At 50.0% G+C, this 14775-nt stretch overlaps 1 protein-coding gene across 7 annotated transcripts in view; it reads left to right on the top strand.

Moving 5' to 3' along the window:
• Nucleotides 1-4996: 4996 nt before the first annotated feature.
• The window catches only part of RAPGEF6 (Rap guanine nucleotide exchange factor 6), a 105833-nt gene continuing 96054 nt past the window's right edge, over nucleotides 4997-14775 (top strand). For all 7 annotated transcript variants that reach the window (XM_090150712.1, XM_090150708.1, XM_090150706.1 and 4 more), the window contains exon 1: nucleotides 4997-5150. In XM_090150712.1, coding sequence (XP_090006838.1) covers nucleotides 5082-5150 — 69 coding nt within the window. In that variant the 5' untranslated portion in view covers nucleotides 4997-5081. The remainder of the gene's footprint in view (nucleotides 5151-14775) is intronic.

The raw sequence follows: 14775 nt of genomic DNA, 5'->3' as shown, positions 1-14775 counted from the left end.
GGAGAGCAGCAAAACCCCACTGCTTAAATGCAGCGTGGGTATCTGTGGGATCTGCCCATGGGCAATATGAGGAACGCATCAGTCACCAAGCAGCCGGAGGATGCTGTGAGCAGAGCTGTGCTGGTGACAAGGAATCCCTCCTGCCTCACTGCCAGCGCTCCTTTCCCACCTGATGGAGCCTTTCCCAGTTTGTAAATTCGCAGCACTGCGGTGGGAAGCAGAGCACTGAATCAGCCATGGGATGCAACTCTGCAGGGGGGGAGGATGGGAGAACCCCCCATGAGAGGAGGAGCCCTTTGCAGCTCTGCTGCGAGTTAAACCAGCAGCATTCAGCCTGCAGAAGGCACTCCGCTCTGCTCACTGCTGGCACCACGTGAGCACGTTGCTCACTTCTGCCCACAGATAACCCACAGAGAATGGAACTTGGTGGACTCTGCAGCCTGGGATGGCCCTGAGCTGCCCGGATGGCTGTGGGGGAACCACACAGCTGTGAGCTCTGCAGGGCCAGTGAGTGCCGGGGAACAGATTGCAGGCAGTAAGGACGGCCGTCGGCATGCAGAGCAATGATAAAAGCAGCTGCTGAAGACGAGTGGGGACACAAATCATCGGCGCGGAGGAGCTGTGAGCTCCCGGTGTTCCACTTGTGCTCTGCTCATCCCAAAAACAAGGCCAACAGCATCGAAATGTGACCACGAGCAGAGGACGAGTGAGGGAATCTTGGCCTGCGTAGCTTTGCAATGAGTTCACGGCACATTCCTGACTCCCCGGCCCGCTCCGAGCCTCCGGAGCTGAACACCATTTCTGTGCAACCAAATTACAGCTCGTGCACAGCCACAAACACGGCCATGCACCCCCCGCAGGCCGTGGCACGGCACTCCCTGCCCTGCACACAGCAGCGGCGCTGAGCCCAGCAGCAGGAACACAGCAAGCTGCCCAGCGCAGCTCCATCCTCTGTGCCACCAACCCTGCAGCACCTCATCCATCTCCAGCACGGAGTTATGCAAGGCTCTGGCTCTGCGCCTCTGCAAACAACGGCAGAACATCACAAATTCACTGCGTGTTCTTTCTGGGTCGCAACGGGTCGCAGTCACAAACTGACAGCGTTTGCAAAACCACCTCGGGGGTAAGGAATGTACAACTTGAAGCGGAACCCGAAATGAAACGAGATGACTTTTTAATGAATGAGTTAATTAATGAGCACTTTTGGAATCAGATGCGTTGACCCGGCTGGGCAGTTCTGCAGGGAAGGAGGGCTCCTGCTTTCCAACTCCTTGCACACCTGCCCTTTTCTCATGGCTTCCCACAAACGAGGAATACCCTACAGCTGAGGCTGTAACACGATGGTAACAACAAAGGGAAGGCAAATGCAGAACCCTTCCAGATTGCTCCCTGCAGGGACGAGTTCCCCCCTCCCAGACTTTCATTTTTGCAGCCCAGAGCCCGGACGTCTGCAGACTGTTGCTGGATACCTCCAGTATCCAGACGGGCCCATATGTGCTTTTAGTGTTTGCCAGCACAGTGCTGGGGCTGGAATCAAACATTTCCAGGTTTTGTGTAGAAAGAATAAAACGGCAGAAGATAGATGAAAAAAAAAAAGACCTGTTTCAGACAGAAAAGAGCAGAGCTGCTGCACGGTGGTGTGTGAATGCTTCTGGCTCCAAGGACATCCGCTGCCTTCGTTTTAGAGGGTATTTATAACAATTTTGGTTGTTTTTGTCAGTTCTCATTCTGTTTCATCAGACCCCTCTGCCAGCACAGTGCACTGCGGGGTGGGCTGGAGGATGGGAGCAGGAGGGATGTGCAGTGGGAATGGGAAGGTGAGCAGTAAATGGTAAAGCACTGCGTGCCCCATTTAAAAGTCCTTGGGTTTCCCACTTGTTTCAGTCTGGTTGATTAAGGCTGTGAAACCGGAGCTTGTGATGGTGAACTGTGGGACTGGGTGTGTAAATGGCCCTCGGGTCTCACCCTGCAGGGAAAACGTGTTTGTGAAAAGAAGGAGAGATGGGGTTTCAGCTTGAAAATTTGTCTTATAATAAAACAAACTAAGAAGTTCAAGATCTCATGTTCCTAATGCTCCATTTTGCCATCTCCCCAGCACTGAAACTGCAGGAAGATGCACAGTGGGACAAAAACGTAACCGCCCCATAAAGGTGTGATGCACAGAACTGCAAACTACGGCTCTGCATCCACCACCTCACACACTGGGACTGCTCTGTGGCTGCACCCAGGAGGTTACCATCACAACGGCACTTAGCAGAGCTGTCTGAAGAGCTCCTTCCCACTGGGCAGCCCAGGGCGTTTGGTTTTGCTCTCCTCAGGCACACAATCAGCCTGTGTGCCTTCCTTGCCGCGTGCCAAGCTTAACCAGAAGTCATTGCCAATGCTGTCAATGAATATCCGGAGGGAAATTTTTGTCAGTGCTCAGAAATGAGAAACAATAGCCCAAGAGTCATAGTGGAGAGAGAGGAAGGAAATAGCCAGGCTGTCATAAAACTCGCGGGAATGAGAAAATTATGGAATACATAAAAATACACACAAAATATATTTCGGTGTGTAACAGTTGTGTGTTTTTCCCATTGGGAGAGGTGAGGAAACTGAATTTTGCCCTGACGAATGCGGGGCGTGTGCAGGATGGTGAAAGCTGTGCGATGAAATCCCCAGCAGTGTCAGGGCAGCGAACAGCAGGGTGGGCTGCACCCCCCGCAGCTCAGCTGATCTTTTCCAATTCAGGTGTTTGAAGCAGAAACATTTCACCTCCCCAGACTGCAGTCTGTCTGTACGAATAGCAGCACACTTCTGATTCGTAAACACAAGGCTGTGGATATTCTTATTTCTCAATAAATACAAGAGAATAGGATAAGTGGCAACGCTTTATTAGGGTAGTGATACAACCCAGAGCAAAGGGAAGCAGATCTTCCCTTCCACAAAGACAATAGGCATCCTGCTTGACCACATCCTTTAATCCCAGCCCTGGAATTACTCACTCGTGAAAGCTCCTTAATTGTATTTAAATACATAGGCTTTGCCATGTGGAGACGTAAGCTGTAATGCTGGTCAGCACTTAGGATCATGACACTCATTTCCATTGTTCTCCAGGTATTTGGGAAAATAAACCTGACAACTCAAACAGCCTCTGGAATAATTGTAGCTATTACAGCCATTACCTACCCAAATTTGGGTATTTTTGGAGTGGGGAAAGCCTCATTTCGTGGGCCAGCTGAGCCAAGCAATTAAATGGGAATAGAAGCTTTTGTTCCCGTTCGGTACCTCTCGATGCTTTACTGCTGGATGTGTGTCTGCTGGCTGAGCTGCAAAAATGAAACAAATGCGTGCAAAGAGAATGGAATCGCTGGGCCATTCTTCTGATTCCCAGTGCAGTGCCCACTTCTGCACTGCGCCTGGCACAACGCGGTGCCTTCTGGAAGGCAGGGTGAAGATTTAAAATGTCAGGGATCCACGAGAACCCGCACAGCATGGACTGCAGTTACGCCTGAGGCTCTTCCCAGTCACCTGCATGTGGGGAATACGACAGATCCTTTTTGTGACAGCCAACTGAGTGAGCTGATAAGGGAAAATTACTCGGTTTGCTCTTCCATCTCTGGTTAAAAAAAAAAAGAGAAAGCAGGAAGTTAAAAAGAAAACTAAAAAAAAATAACCTCTTAATAAAGAATGCTTCATGTTCCACTTCTTTTCCACTCATTTCTCCCCCACGTGGGTTTCGGGCAGGGATCTAGGAAGATTCCCACACTACTGGAAGCAATATTTATGTACTGAAGTTGACAAAGGATAACGTGTTCTGCCAGATGCTCGTACAACTTCCTGACCTTCAGGACAAAAATAGCCATGGTAGTCAGAAATGGTCCAAATTAAGTAAAAAACCCATCATTTTGATGGACACTACGGGAGCAGAGCCCTGTCCAGACCTTCGTGTCGTTACAGAGCATCTCACGCTGTCCCTGCTGGGGATGCAATGTTATCAATGCCGGCTCTGAAGTTCACAGCCATCCATCCGTTCAGCTCTGCTCGGCACGGCGCCCAAAAGTTAAGGAACGAAGGAAATGTCCAATTTCCCCAAGTTTTTATTGGAAGGAAACACTAGAAATCTCCTCGATCAGCTCGGAACGGCCACGTGAAATCCTTCAATACAACAACTGAAGGGCAGATGACAGAGAACGGGAAGAAATACCAGGGAAAGGGACGAAACAAGACGGAACTCTTCTTTATTGGGAAGAAAATAGGAAAAAACGCGAGGCAGCACAGGACGAGCAGTGCCGTGCGCTACGCCGGCTGCTCTGACACGGGGCGAGGACCCCCCCCCCGTTCCCCCAACTTCCCACCAGCCCGTCCCGCGCATGCGCCCCGCCCCGCCCAACCCTCGCGAGCCTTCGGCCCGCGCCGCTCCCGACCCGAAGTCCCAGATGGGCGTGGCTTCGCTCGGCCCCTCCCCTCCGTTCCGCCCGCCCCTCGGTCTCTGCTGATTTTCTGGTTAAAGAGCCCGCTCTCGCGTTTTTCGCTGCGGGCGGGATGCGCGGTAGGCGAGCGGCGCGGGGGAACGGGACGGCGGCGGCGGCGGTCTGAGGGAGCCGAGCTCGGTGCCCGGAGAGCCGCGCGGGCCTCGCTCTGCCCTCGGGGCTCGTCGGAAAGGCCGCCGACGCGGCGACGCCGAACTCTCCGCCCTCCCGCCCGCCCGCGTGGCTTTGCGCGCTGCCAGCCGGCGGGCGGAACCGCTCGGGGCGGAGGGGCGGGCGCAGGGAGTCCCGCTCCGGCCGGTAACTTCCCGCAGCTCGGCACGGCGGGGCCGCGCCGCCGCCTGGGCCCGCGCGATGGGGAGCGGCGGCCGGCGGGACGCAGCGGCGGCGGGGGGAGCGGGCAGCACCTGCCCGGAGCCGCGCCGCTGAGGAGCCGGGATCCGCCCGGAGCGCAGCGCAGCCCGGCACCGCGCCCGCCTCGGCCTCGGGCCGCTCCAGGAGGCCTCCGGGGGGCGCCGCCCCGCCGTGCCGCGCCGGGGTTGAGGGGCCGCCGGCGGGGCCGGGCCGCGCGCTCCGTGCCGGGCCGGGGGACGTGCGGGGCACGGCGGGAGGATGAGCGCGGCCGTGGAGCCCAGGGTGAAACAGGCGCTGCGGAAGAAGCCGGCGGAGAGGACGCAGGAGGTGAGCGAGACCGTCCGCTTCGGCACTGAGTTTGCTGCTGTTTTAAAACGTGACAAAATCATTTCTTTTTTCTTCTTTTCCCCGCAATCCGTGCCCGCTGTGCGCTGCCGCACGGCCCGGTTCCGGCGCGGTGCCGTTGCCCGGCGCTGCCCCGCGTGGCTCTGGGCTCGGCGCTGTGGCTGGGCGCTCCTCGCGGTGCGATCCGCCCGTGCCGCTCCGTGCCGGCCGGGGCTGCGGTTCCGTTCCTTGAAAACAAACTTCTCGCCGTGGTTGCACGCGCGCTCAGCGCTGGCTGGCACGGAGCGGGGCTGCGCCCTCCGCTCGCGGCGCATCGGATTTGTGCCGCTGTGCTCTGCCTTCGTGGTGAGCTGCTGCTGCTCGCTGCTCCCTTTGCTGTTTCTTTTCACCCCCTTACTGCAGACTTTTTCCCGTCCGCAGAGTTTCCTCTGTGCCGCCGCGGTTTGCAGCTGCCCACTGAGCCCCGTTGAGGCGATGGTGTCCCAGTCCTGGAGGTGCCCGATGGGTCCTGAGCTTTGGGGTGAGCTGCCCGTGGCAGGAGTGGCTCTAGGGGGGCTGGGAAGTCCCTCCCAACCCAACCGTGCTGTGATTCACGTTATGGTTCTATGAAAGCCTAAGTTTTGTGTAGCTGTGCGACTTTAATCTGACAGCATTGTGATGCCTGGATGCTCAGACCGTGCATGGGGTTCACGTGGATTTGTGTCCGTGGGGAGATTCAGGTTGGGTGATATGAGAAACTTCTCCAAAGAGCAGTGAGGCACGGCTGCCCAGGGAGATGGGGAGCTCCTGTTCTGGGGGTGTTCCAGAGCCGTGGGGATGTGGCACTGGGGGATGTGGTCAGTGTGCATGGTGGGGTGGGCTGTGCTTGGGGATCTCAGAGGGCTTTTCCAACCTGAATGATTCTGTTTCATGGCTTCGTGTAGGTTTCTGGAGGTTCCCATGGACTCTGCCATCAGGGCTGCGTGCAGGTTTGATTTTTTTTGCAAAGGTGTCTCAATTCTGGAGGAATTAAAATAAAAATAATTTGCTAGCCTAACAGCACCTCTTAAAAATGATTAAAAAAAAAAAAAAAAAAAAAAAAAAACAACCAAAAAAACAAAATAATCTTAATTCCCTTGCTGATGTGGCCCCTTTCTTGGCAAGCACTTAGAGACACCGAGCTGCCCAACTACTTGTGATTAAAGTTAAACACGTCCCTGCAGCTTGGCAGCACTGGGGCCTCTGTTCTCACGGGGCGGGTGCTCGCAGCCAAGAAGCTTTGTTTCTTGGATCCTTTCTGTCTGTATACATTCAGCAACCGGCCTGATCTGAGAGAGGCATTTCCCTGCCTGGAGAGCCCCGTGCACCTGGGAGCTGGGACAGCAGATGGGGATGGGGTGATAAGGGAACCGCAGGAAGTGATTGCAACAGGGATTTAATTTCTATTTGGTCACGGTGCGGAGCATCCTGGCACACCCCGTGCTGGGCAGGAAGCACAGAGCTGTGCCCAGTGTCCCTCCCTGGCTGTGTGCCGGTGACTCGGCCGGGAAGCATCCAGCTGTGCATGGGGAAGAGCTGTGGGCTCCCTCCTACTCTCCTAGGAAGGCATCGTCCGCTCCTCCCATGTGCATCCATCCAGCTGCATGCAGGAGAAAACCACCCTGATTTTTCCTCAGCTGTGGCTGAGATGTGGTGATGAGCTGAAACTTCTTGTCTCGGTGGGTTTTGGTCCCTGTTGGTCCCTTCCTGCTCCTCTCTGATCCTGCAGCTCACCTGGCTGTCCCAAATTACAGGCTGGGGCTGTGCTGATTAGTGGCACGGGCTGTGCCTGCAGCAGCTCGTGGAAAAGTACAGGTAAATAACACCACGTCAGTTTTCACTTACGGGTGCTGTGATTCTTTCTATGGCTTTTAGGACTTTATCTTGACAAGATGTGTTCATTTGTGAGCTGTAAGGTATTAAGCAGGAAGATATTAAAACCTTTTTACAACTTATTCTGGAGAATATCTTGATGGTTTGCCCAAGTAAAAATTTTAATTATCGGTGCAACAACTATTTTTGTTTGGAAAAATGTCTGTTAGGGCAAGTTTTCAGCATTGTGGTAGCATTCCAGTGCTTGCTAATTGGGAAAGTGCATAACTTATGCATATTAGACATGTACACACTTGATTTTTTTTTTTACTTTGGGTGTTGTTGCTCAGATGCTTGGTGCGTTAACATTGCTGAGTTCTTGGGGAGGGGTTGTTCTGGTGAACTCCTGGTATTATAGCTAACGCTCACTGATAGAATTTGATGGCTATTTTGTTGCCCTGTGTGGCAATTTCAATTTCCCCTTGGAACTACTCAAATTTGGGAAATCCTGGCATTTCTGTGCTTCCATGCATGGCTGTGGTGTTGTCTGGCACATCCCTGCTCTGTGCCTCGTGTCGCAGGTGGGGATATTGAATGAGCAATTTGGGAGTATTTTAATAGGAGGAAACGGCTTGTTCAAAGCGCTGGGAGGGAAGGGCGAACGTTCATGGCACTGTGTGCGCTCTCATTAAAGGCTTCACTTTTTCGAGGCCTGGAATTCCTTATCTGATCCATACAAAGGCTGTGATGTTGGTCTGTTGGGAGTGGTTTTACAGCAGATAGGGTCTCAGTGGCTGATAGAGTAAAACAGAGCATGGTTATGCCTCTTTTTCTTCCTTCTTTTTCCCCTTTAACTCCTATGAGCGTGCTGTCCTCCATCTCCAATAGATCTCTTTCCCAATGCAGGCATCTCTCAGTTCTTCGTGACTTTGCTCTGGACAACACTGCCTTTGCATGGCCAGAAATCTTTTGCTTTTATTGGGCTTTGAAGAGTCAGAGTTCATTTTTATACTGTGAGCTCTTGTATTTTCCTAACTTTATGCTATGTCTTGTCTGGGTATTTGTGATTAATGTTAATTCAACTTGATTTGGCAATACCGACTCCTCCTTCTCTTCCTGTTCCCTTTTTATTAATACAGTGGAAAGGGGAAAAAAAACCCCTAATTTACACAGTTGTGTCATAACAGAGTCTGCTATTTGGAGCGTGCATGTGATGCTTCTCGACAGCTCATACACAGAGATTTAGATCTGTGTGGATCTAAATCATGCACAAATAGTGCATTGATGGGCATTATAAAATGGCTGTAATAAATAAAATACATTATTGCTGACAGCGTAACAAAGGCACTCTTGTACTGTAGCACAGCTGAGCCAAACAGAGGAGAACATCTGCTTCTTGTTTCCAGAAGTAACTCTTATTTTGATGTGTGTTTTTCATCCTTTTTAATAACTTTCTGTAAACTCCGTAGGTGAAGCAGTGGGTTTGGCTTTGCTCACATTGGTGCTTTCTGCAGCTCTCACTGTGCTTGTAGCAGTGCATGATGATGACAGTGTCGTTCTTGAACAGTTGTTTAATGTAATCAGGACTGTACACTCGCTACAAACTCGAGCTTCTTGCAATTATCCTAACACCAAAAAGAGATGGGTATTGAATGAAGCTGCATGTGCTGCTTCGTGTTTAATAAAAATTCCTCCTTGTATGTTGGCTCTTCCAAAACTGGCAAAGGCTGATGATGGAAACCTGACCCTTGCCATGATTTCCTACTGCTTCACCTCTCTTAGCTTTTTCCCTGTCTTTTTTTTTTTTTTTAATGATAAGTTCTTTTATAGCCAAGCTTTCTAAACCGTAGTAGGCAGACAGCAGTTTTGGAGCTCCAACTGAAGAGCAGTGGTTGTGCTGTGTAAAATAGCAGATTTTTTTGTGGCTCTGTGTTTTGGTGCCTTTGTAAGGAGCTCCCAGACAGTGCTGCCCAGACTGAAGGACTGCCCAGCGCTGTGCATCCTCAGCTCCTCACCTTGCAGGGCCCCTGGGCTGGTCTGTGTGCAGCTGCAATGAAATGGAGAGAGGCATCTCAAATTCATAGGCTTGTAGAATGGCCTGGGTTGAAAAGGACCACAATGCTCACCTGGTTCCAACCCCCTGCAGGGTCACCAACCAGCAGCCCAGGCTGCCCAGAGCCACATCCAGCCTGGCCTTGAATGCCTGCAGGGATGGGGCATCCACAGCCTCCTTGGGCAACCTGTTCCAGTGCCTCTGTGTGAAAAACTTCCTCTCAATATCCAACCTAAACCTCCCCTGTCCTATCACTATCTCAGTTTTAAACCATTCCCCCTTGTCCTATCACTATCCACCTTTGTAAACAGCCATTCCCCCAGTGCATTGGTTACCTCTGGGTTGAGAAGGAGATTGCAAATGTATCTGTACATGTTTGCAATTTACTGCTAATAAATTCCTGGTTGGATAGTTCCATGCTGTATGCAGATTGCCCTTTTGTACTCATCACAACAATTACTGTTTGCAGTTACAAGAATATAAGCGTTGTAATATAATTATGAATACTTTACATGCAGCCTTGTGGAAAAAATAAGCCACGTTGGTGGCTGACAGCTCTTAGTGTCTTTGGAAGGGGGAGTGATGCTCTCTAATGGATCCTTCTCCATCTTTCATTTCAACAACCCCAGTAGAGCCCAGTCAATGCAGGTATTGCTGCCTGGTGCAGGTGGTGTGTAGTGTCCCTTCCTGGGGCTGACAGCAACAGATCTCTTCTAGATAATGAAATTATCTGGCATTGCTAATCTGTCGTGGCTGAGCACAGGATTCATGCCTTTTTGGAGTGCAAAGTCTCACTTAAAATTAGTGGCATTTTTCTGTGTTTTTTCAGTTGTTTTCCTCACTTGGGGGGAGTATAGTTGGTTTGTCTGCTTCTTGGCGTGGCCAGAAGTGCTCATTGATGTGGTGTGGGTTTCAGTACGCTTCCAGAGACCAAGCAGTGGCTGTCAGCACAGTGAGGCAGTGGATGGTGCATAGGAGCAGTGGTGACAGCAACAGTGGGGGTTTGCTGGTGCAGGTTTGTATGAGCACAGCATGCAGCTTTTATTCGTTGCTGGCAGAAATGCACAGCCAGTGGTGTTGGAAAGAGTGTTTTGTAGCAGAGAACTTGCTGTATCAACTTGTGCTCCTTCTATCTGTTGTACTTTCCATGGAAATAATTATGAGGCGTTACTTCGGAGCAACCTACTTACAGCACTGGAGCATCTACCAATTTTTAACCAAATGTTAATGTGGAAATACTGCTCTGTAAGAGCCTGAATGCCTCTTAGGGTTTTTGTTTGTTTGTTTTTGACCAAGTTTTGAGCTTGTTTTTGTTGTTCTTCCAGTGTTGCTCATATTAGCCTTGTGATTATTTATGTCTCGGATGCAAATACCGTTACTCTGAGTCTTGGACAGAGTGCCATGTTTGCAGAACAGGGCGTCTGGCGTGGATGCTCTGCAGCTGCTGTCTGTCTGCAGTACCTGTGAGGGAGCTTTGCCGGTGGTTTGAGGAAATAAGTTTTTTTTTTTTTTCCCAGCTTTCTTAACAGTTAAGGCCTGTCGAGTGCAGTCAAATTTAGATTCCATGCGAATAAATCAGATTTCAGGACTCTGTACGTACCCTGGCCCTGCTGAAGTGTCATTATGGCACTAATGAATAGCTGCTCCTTAAATTTCAACACTGTCTTCACAAAATGCCTTTGTACAAAGTATTTAACATGAAACAAGTGGAGCAAATAACGACTGTTTGTTGGGCGGTGTTTTTTTCCTTTTCTTTGTTTTTAGCACCAGTTTCCATATCAACCCATCTTGTGGGTGAGGTGGTAGGAAGCAGCCCTGGGTAGGAGTGTTGGTGCAGGAGTGAAACAGACTCAGGTGGAAATGTGAGTGTAAAGTGCCCTAAGTAGGTGCCTGAGCTCTTGAGATTAGTTGTTTTTATAACACTTGTGCTGTTTTATGAACCAGGGTTGCAGCGTTGCGTTCTTGCCGTGTTCTTTGCTGTGCAGAGCCTGAGTTTCAGCAGGCTGTAACCTCCGCTCCTGTTAGCACTGCAGTATGGAGTATCTTCACCTCCGGCCTTGTGCAAGTGGAAGGGTACAGATGGTGCTTCTACAGGTGATGCTTTTGGGTTGCATGCACAGAATTTGAAGGGTCATTAAGCATTAAGTTGGCTCCTTGGCCCTTTTCTCCTGCCTGTTCCAGCCTGCTCGGTGGTCAGCCTGAACCAGCTGAGTTTGCTGCTCACTGCAGAGTTCCCAACTGCTCTGTGCCATGACTCACACGAATTCCTGCATGTAATGGGAAGTCTGCTATATGGAGCATGTATGTATTAAAGAGGAGATCAAATTACAGCACGCTAATAACTCCATGGACAATGGCTCGTGTGTTGGCATTGCTTGCAGAAAGTTCAGGGTTTGGGCTTGGTGAGTCAAAGCATGCAAGGCCAAAAGCTTCTTCTCCATCCTTGAAAACCTCCATGGATGTTGACTGCACAAGAGAGGGGTGTATGTGGCACTGAGGACGTGGCTCAGTGGGCATGGCGAGCTGGGTTGGGGCTGGTCTTAGAGGTTTTTTTCTAACCTTAACTATTCTACATAGCTGCCCATTTGACTGGTGGAAATGAGGGGGGGGGAGGAAGAACGTGGTTCTGCTGTGGGGTAGCAGTGAGTGGGTCTCTTCAGGCGTCTCCTTTGCCTCCAGGAAGTGGTGGTTCTCCTCAGCTGATGGGCTGAGATGGAGCTGAGCCTGAGCAGCGAGGCCAGCAGTACCGTTGTGCAGGGGCTGGGCTTGTGGCTTCTTGCGTGCCTGGAGATGAGGCTGTGGGATCTGGAAGTCTTAAGCAAGTGCTAGGAGAGCACAGTTTCTCCTGTGTGCCGTTAGGCAAAGAGACGAGCTGCTTTTCCCTCCCATCCCGCTGCTGCTGCTCGTAGTGGTGCGTCTGAAGGAAGCAGGGCCGCACAGCTGGAGGCTTGGTGTGGCTGCTCTGTGTCTCCGTGTGTGCAGACAGGGATCTGTTACGTGCCATATGTGTGGTGTTTAGCTGCCTTTTCAGGTATATGAATATACAACAAACATTCTAAAGCAATTTTCTGAGCCTCTTACAGGTGTGATGCATGGGGCCAGCTGTTTGGGCCCCAGCCTGGGTCAGCATCGTGGTACCTCGTGTTCTGGGTGCATGCAGGGACAGCTCTGCCTGAAACTGGCTCTGATTTGTTCTTCTTTGCTTTGTTTTTCAAGCTTTCTGTTCTGTTACCATCCCAGCACAGGGAAATATTCTAGTTCCATTTCATTAGCGTTGTGCCTGTTGATTCAGTGCTGGTGGGTTAAAGGAATTTGAGAAACTGGTGTGGGTGTTGGTAAGAATCCCTAATTAAATCTCTCCAGAATACATCAAGCTCTCACTCTTCCTGTGAGACGACTCTGGGAGCACAGAGTCTTCCCTGAGTCTCTCTCCTTTCACCCGCTGGTGTTCTGATGCCCATCCATCCAATTCCGTGTATTTATTTTCTGTTCCCTGTGTATTTGTGTTCTGTTCTGGCTTTGGAAGATCTGCTCAGTGGTTCTGGGGTTTTCTGGCCTCGCAGTACAGTTGTCAGCAAGGCTTTTGTAGCCGGGCTGTTACTACAAAACAGAACCTCGCTGTTTTCACTGTGGGGTTGTTAGAGAAAGCTGGAAGCTCACGCAGAGAGTACTTGTGGATCTTTCTCAAGCTGTTGGCCAAAGTGGCGATTTGCATCCCAAAACTCCCAGCTGTGAGGAGCAGGGATGACAGCAGCTTGCATCTTGATCATCTTCACAGCAAACGGAGGGTTGGGGGCTCAGCAGAAAGGATTTTGCAGACTAGGTCAGGGAGTTAATCAATAAAGTATTGCAAGGTCCATTTTTCTAAGCTGTGACAATAAGATGGCTGTAAATCTAGATTGTAGGAGGCTGAAACAACTCCTGTTTTCTGAATATTGCTGTCAGTGGAGACTTGTAGTGCTGCAGAGCGACAGCCTGCTCTCTTGCTGATGGGTAGGCAGGGTCACGGCTTTGGGTTGCTGAGCAGATAACTGCTCCCTGCAGCTTTCCCCTAGGAAGCTGTTTGGTTCTTTTCACAAGATAATACAGCTTTTCTGCATCATCCAAATCTTAAGCATCCTTAAAGCAGCAAACAAAGCTGTAGTGCATTGAGGTGGCACAGTTTCTCAGTGATTTCCAGGGAGCGTTGGAAGTGGTGTTGCTCTAAGATGACTTTTCCTATCCTTGCTTCCAGTTACTGTTCCTGAAAAACTGGTTTCTCATTTTAATGGCAGCTGTGACAGCTGTAGGAGTGAAACCAGAAATTATCATGCAGTCCTGGAATTCTTTCTTGAACTTAATTCCTTTAATGCCTGTCTTTCCTCATGCTGTGGAGTCATGCGCTTAGTTACATCTGCGGAGTAATTATTTAAGAAAAAGTTGTTGATGAATTAAAATTTGAATATGTAATGTAACCTTGGGAAAAAAAAAAACAACACAAAACGACCCGCCCTTCTATGGTGTTATCTGAATTTAAACAATGACTTTCAGGGACTTTACGTAGTAAAAGTGTTTTACAAAACTTAATCTGAGCTAAAAGACCAGCCCAGTGCCTTGTTACTAACCCTGCAATAGGAATTCCCTGGAGATGCTGGAACAGAAAGGAAGGGTGAGAAGAGGGTGTGGAGGGAGGTGGGAGAGAACTGCAAGTACTGCTGGCATTTGGAAAAGTTGCCAAATGGAAGAAAAATACATTTTTGTTCTGCTTTTGTTCTCCAAAACTGCAAAAGGTGGAGGGCGGGCAGTCAAAATGTGTAGGTGGTTTAATTCCTCAGAGACAGTATTAAACCCTGAAATACCACACTAACTAAAAGTCATCATAAGAAATGTAATTATTTTTAAAAGAACATCTCTTCAAGTAGTGTAGCAAGACTCACTTTTTGTAAGCTTTACAAGGAGTCTTTCTGTAATACTTAACTTTGACAAAACTGGTTCTTGTATCGCTTTATGTAAGGCCAGCTGGGTGTCTGCAGAACAAATAAAAAACTATTTCTTCAAGACTGAGCGTTATAAGTGTGCTGCTAAAGGAAACTGGAAGGGAAAGTGCCCATTCAGGCCCTGTTTCCCAGGAGGGAAGCCAGCAGTACCTTGGAGCAGTCACTAAGCATCTATGGCATACTGCTGCCTTGAGCATCCATGGCAGGCTTTGTGCTGGCTAATAATGCTGTGCCCACAAGTGTGCTTGTAATCCCATCCTGGGAGCGCAAAGAGCTGGTAACGTGTAGGTGGAAATTTGTCTCTTAGTGTTAAAAAGTGGCTTGTGGTGGTCTTGTCAGTGGCAGAGAAGCTGAATGCTCTTGAGGACTGAACATTCTGGGTCAGCTTCCAGTTCGCAGGGTTTCTTCTCTCACACTCCACGCGTGCAAACTTGTTTTCATTGGGAAGTACATCACAGAATAGATCTATAAAGAACAGCAGGAACGCTGATGGCTCTTCTCATAAGAGGTTTGCTGTTGCCATAACGCTGCTTTGCTAATGCCTGCATTCTCACTCAAGCCATTCCTATAACTGGAGGTTGTCTTGGTCCAGTGACCTCGGGTTAAAGTACAGAGGGTTTTCCTCTGTCTGCTGAAATTCACCTTTCTTCTCCTTTTGGTGATTTCAATACAGTATTTTGAAAATACCCTTAATTCAGGGAAGCATGCACAAACTATTTGGCATCCTGTGTCTGATTTCTCTACGTTC

This window comes from Phasianus colchicus, chromosome 15 (assembly GCF_987193195.1).
Source record: "Phasianus colchicus chromosome 15, bPhaCol1.hap1.1, whole genome shotgun sequence".
NCBI classification, from domain to species: Eukaryota; Metazoa; Chordata; class Aves; order Galliformes; family Phasianidae; genus Phasianus; species Phasianus colchicus.
The sequence above is the reverse complement of the archived record's forward strand: the minus strand, read 5'-3'. Positions and strand labels throughout refer to the sequence as shown.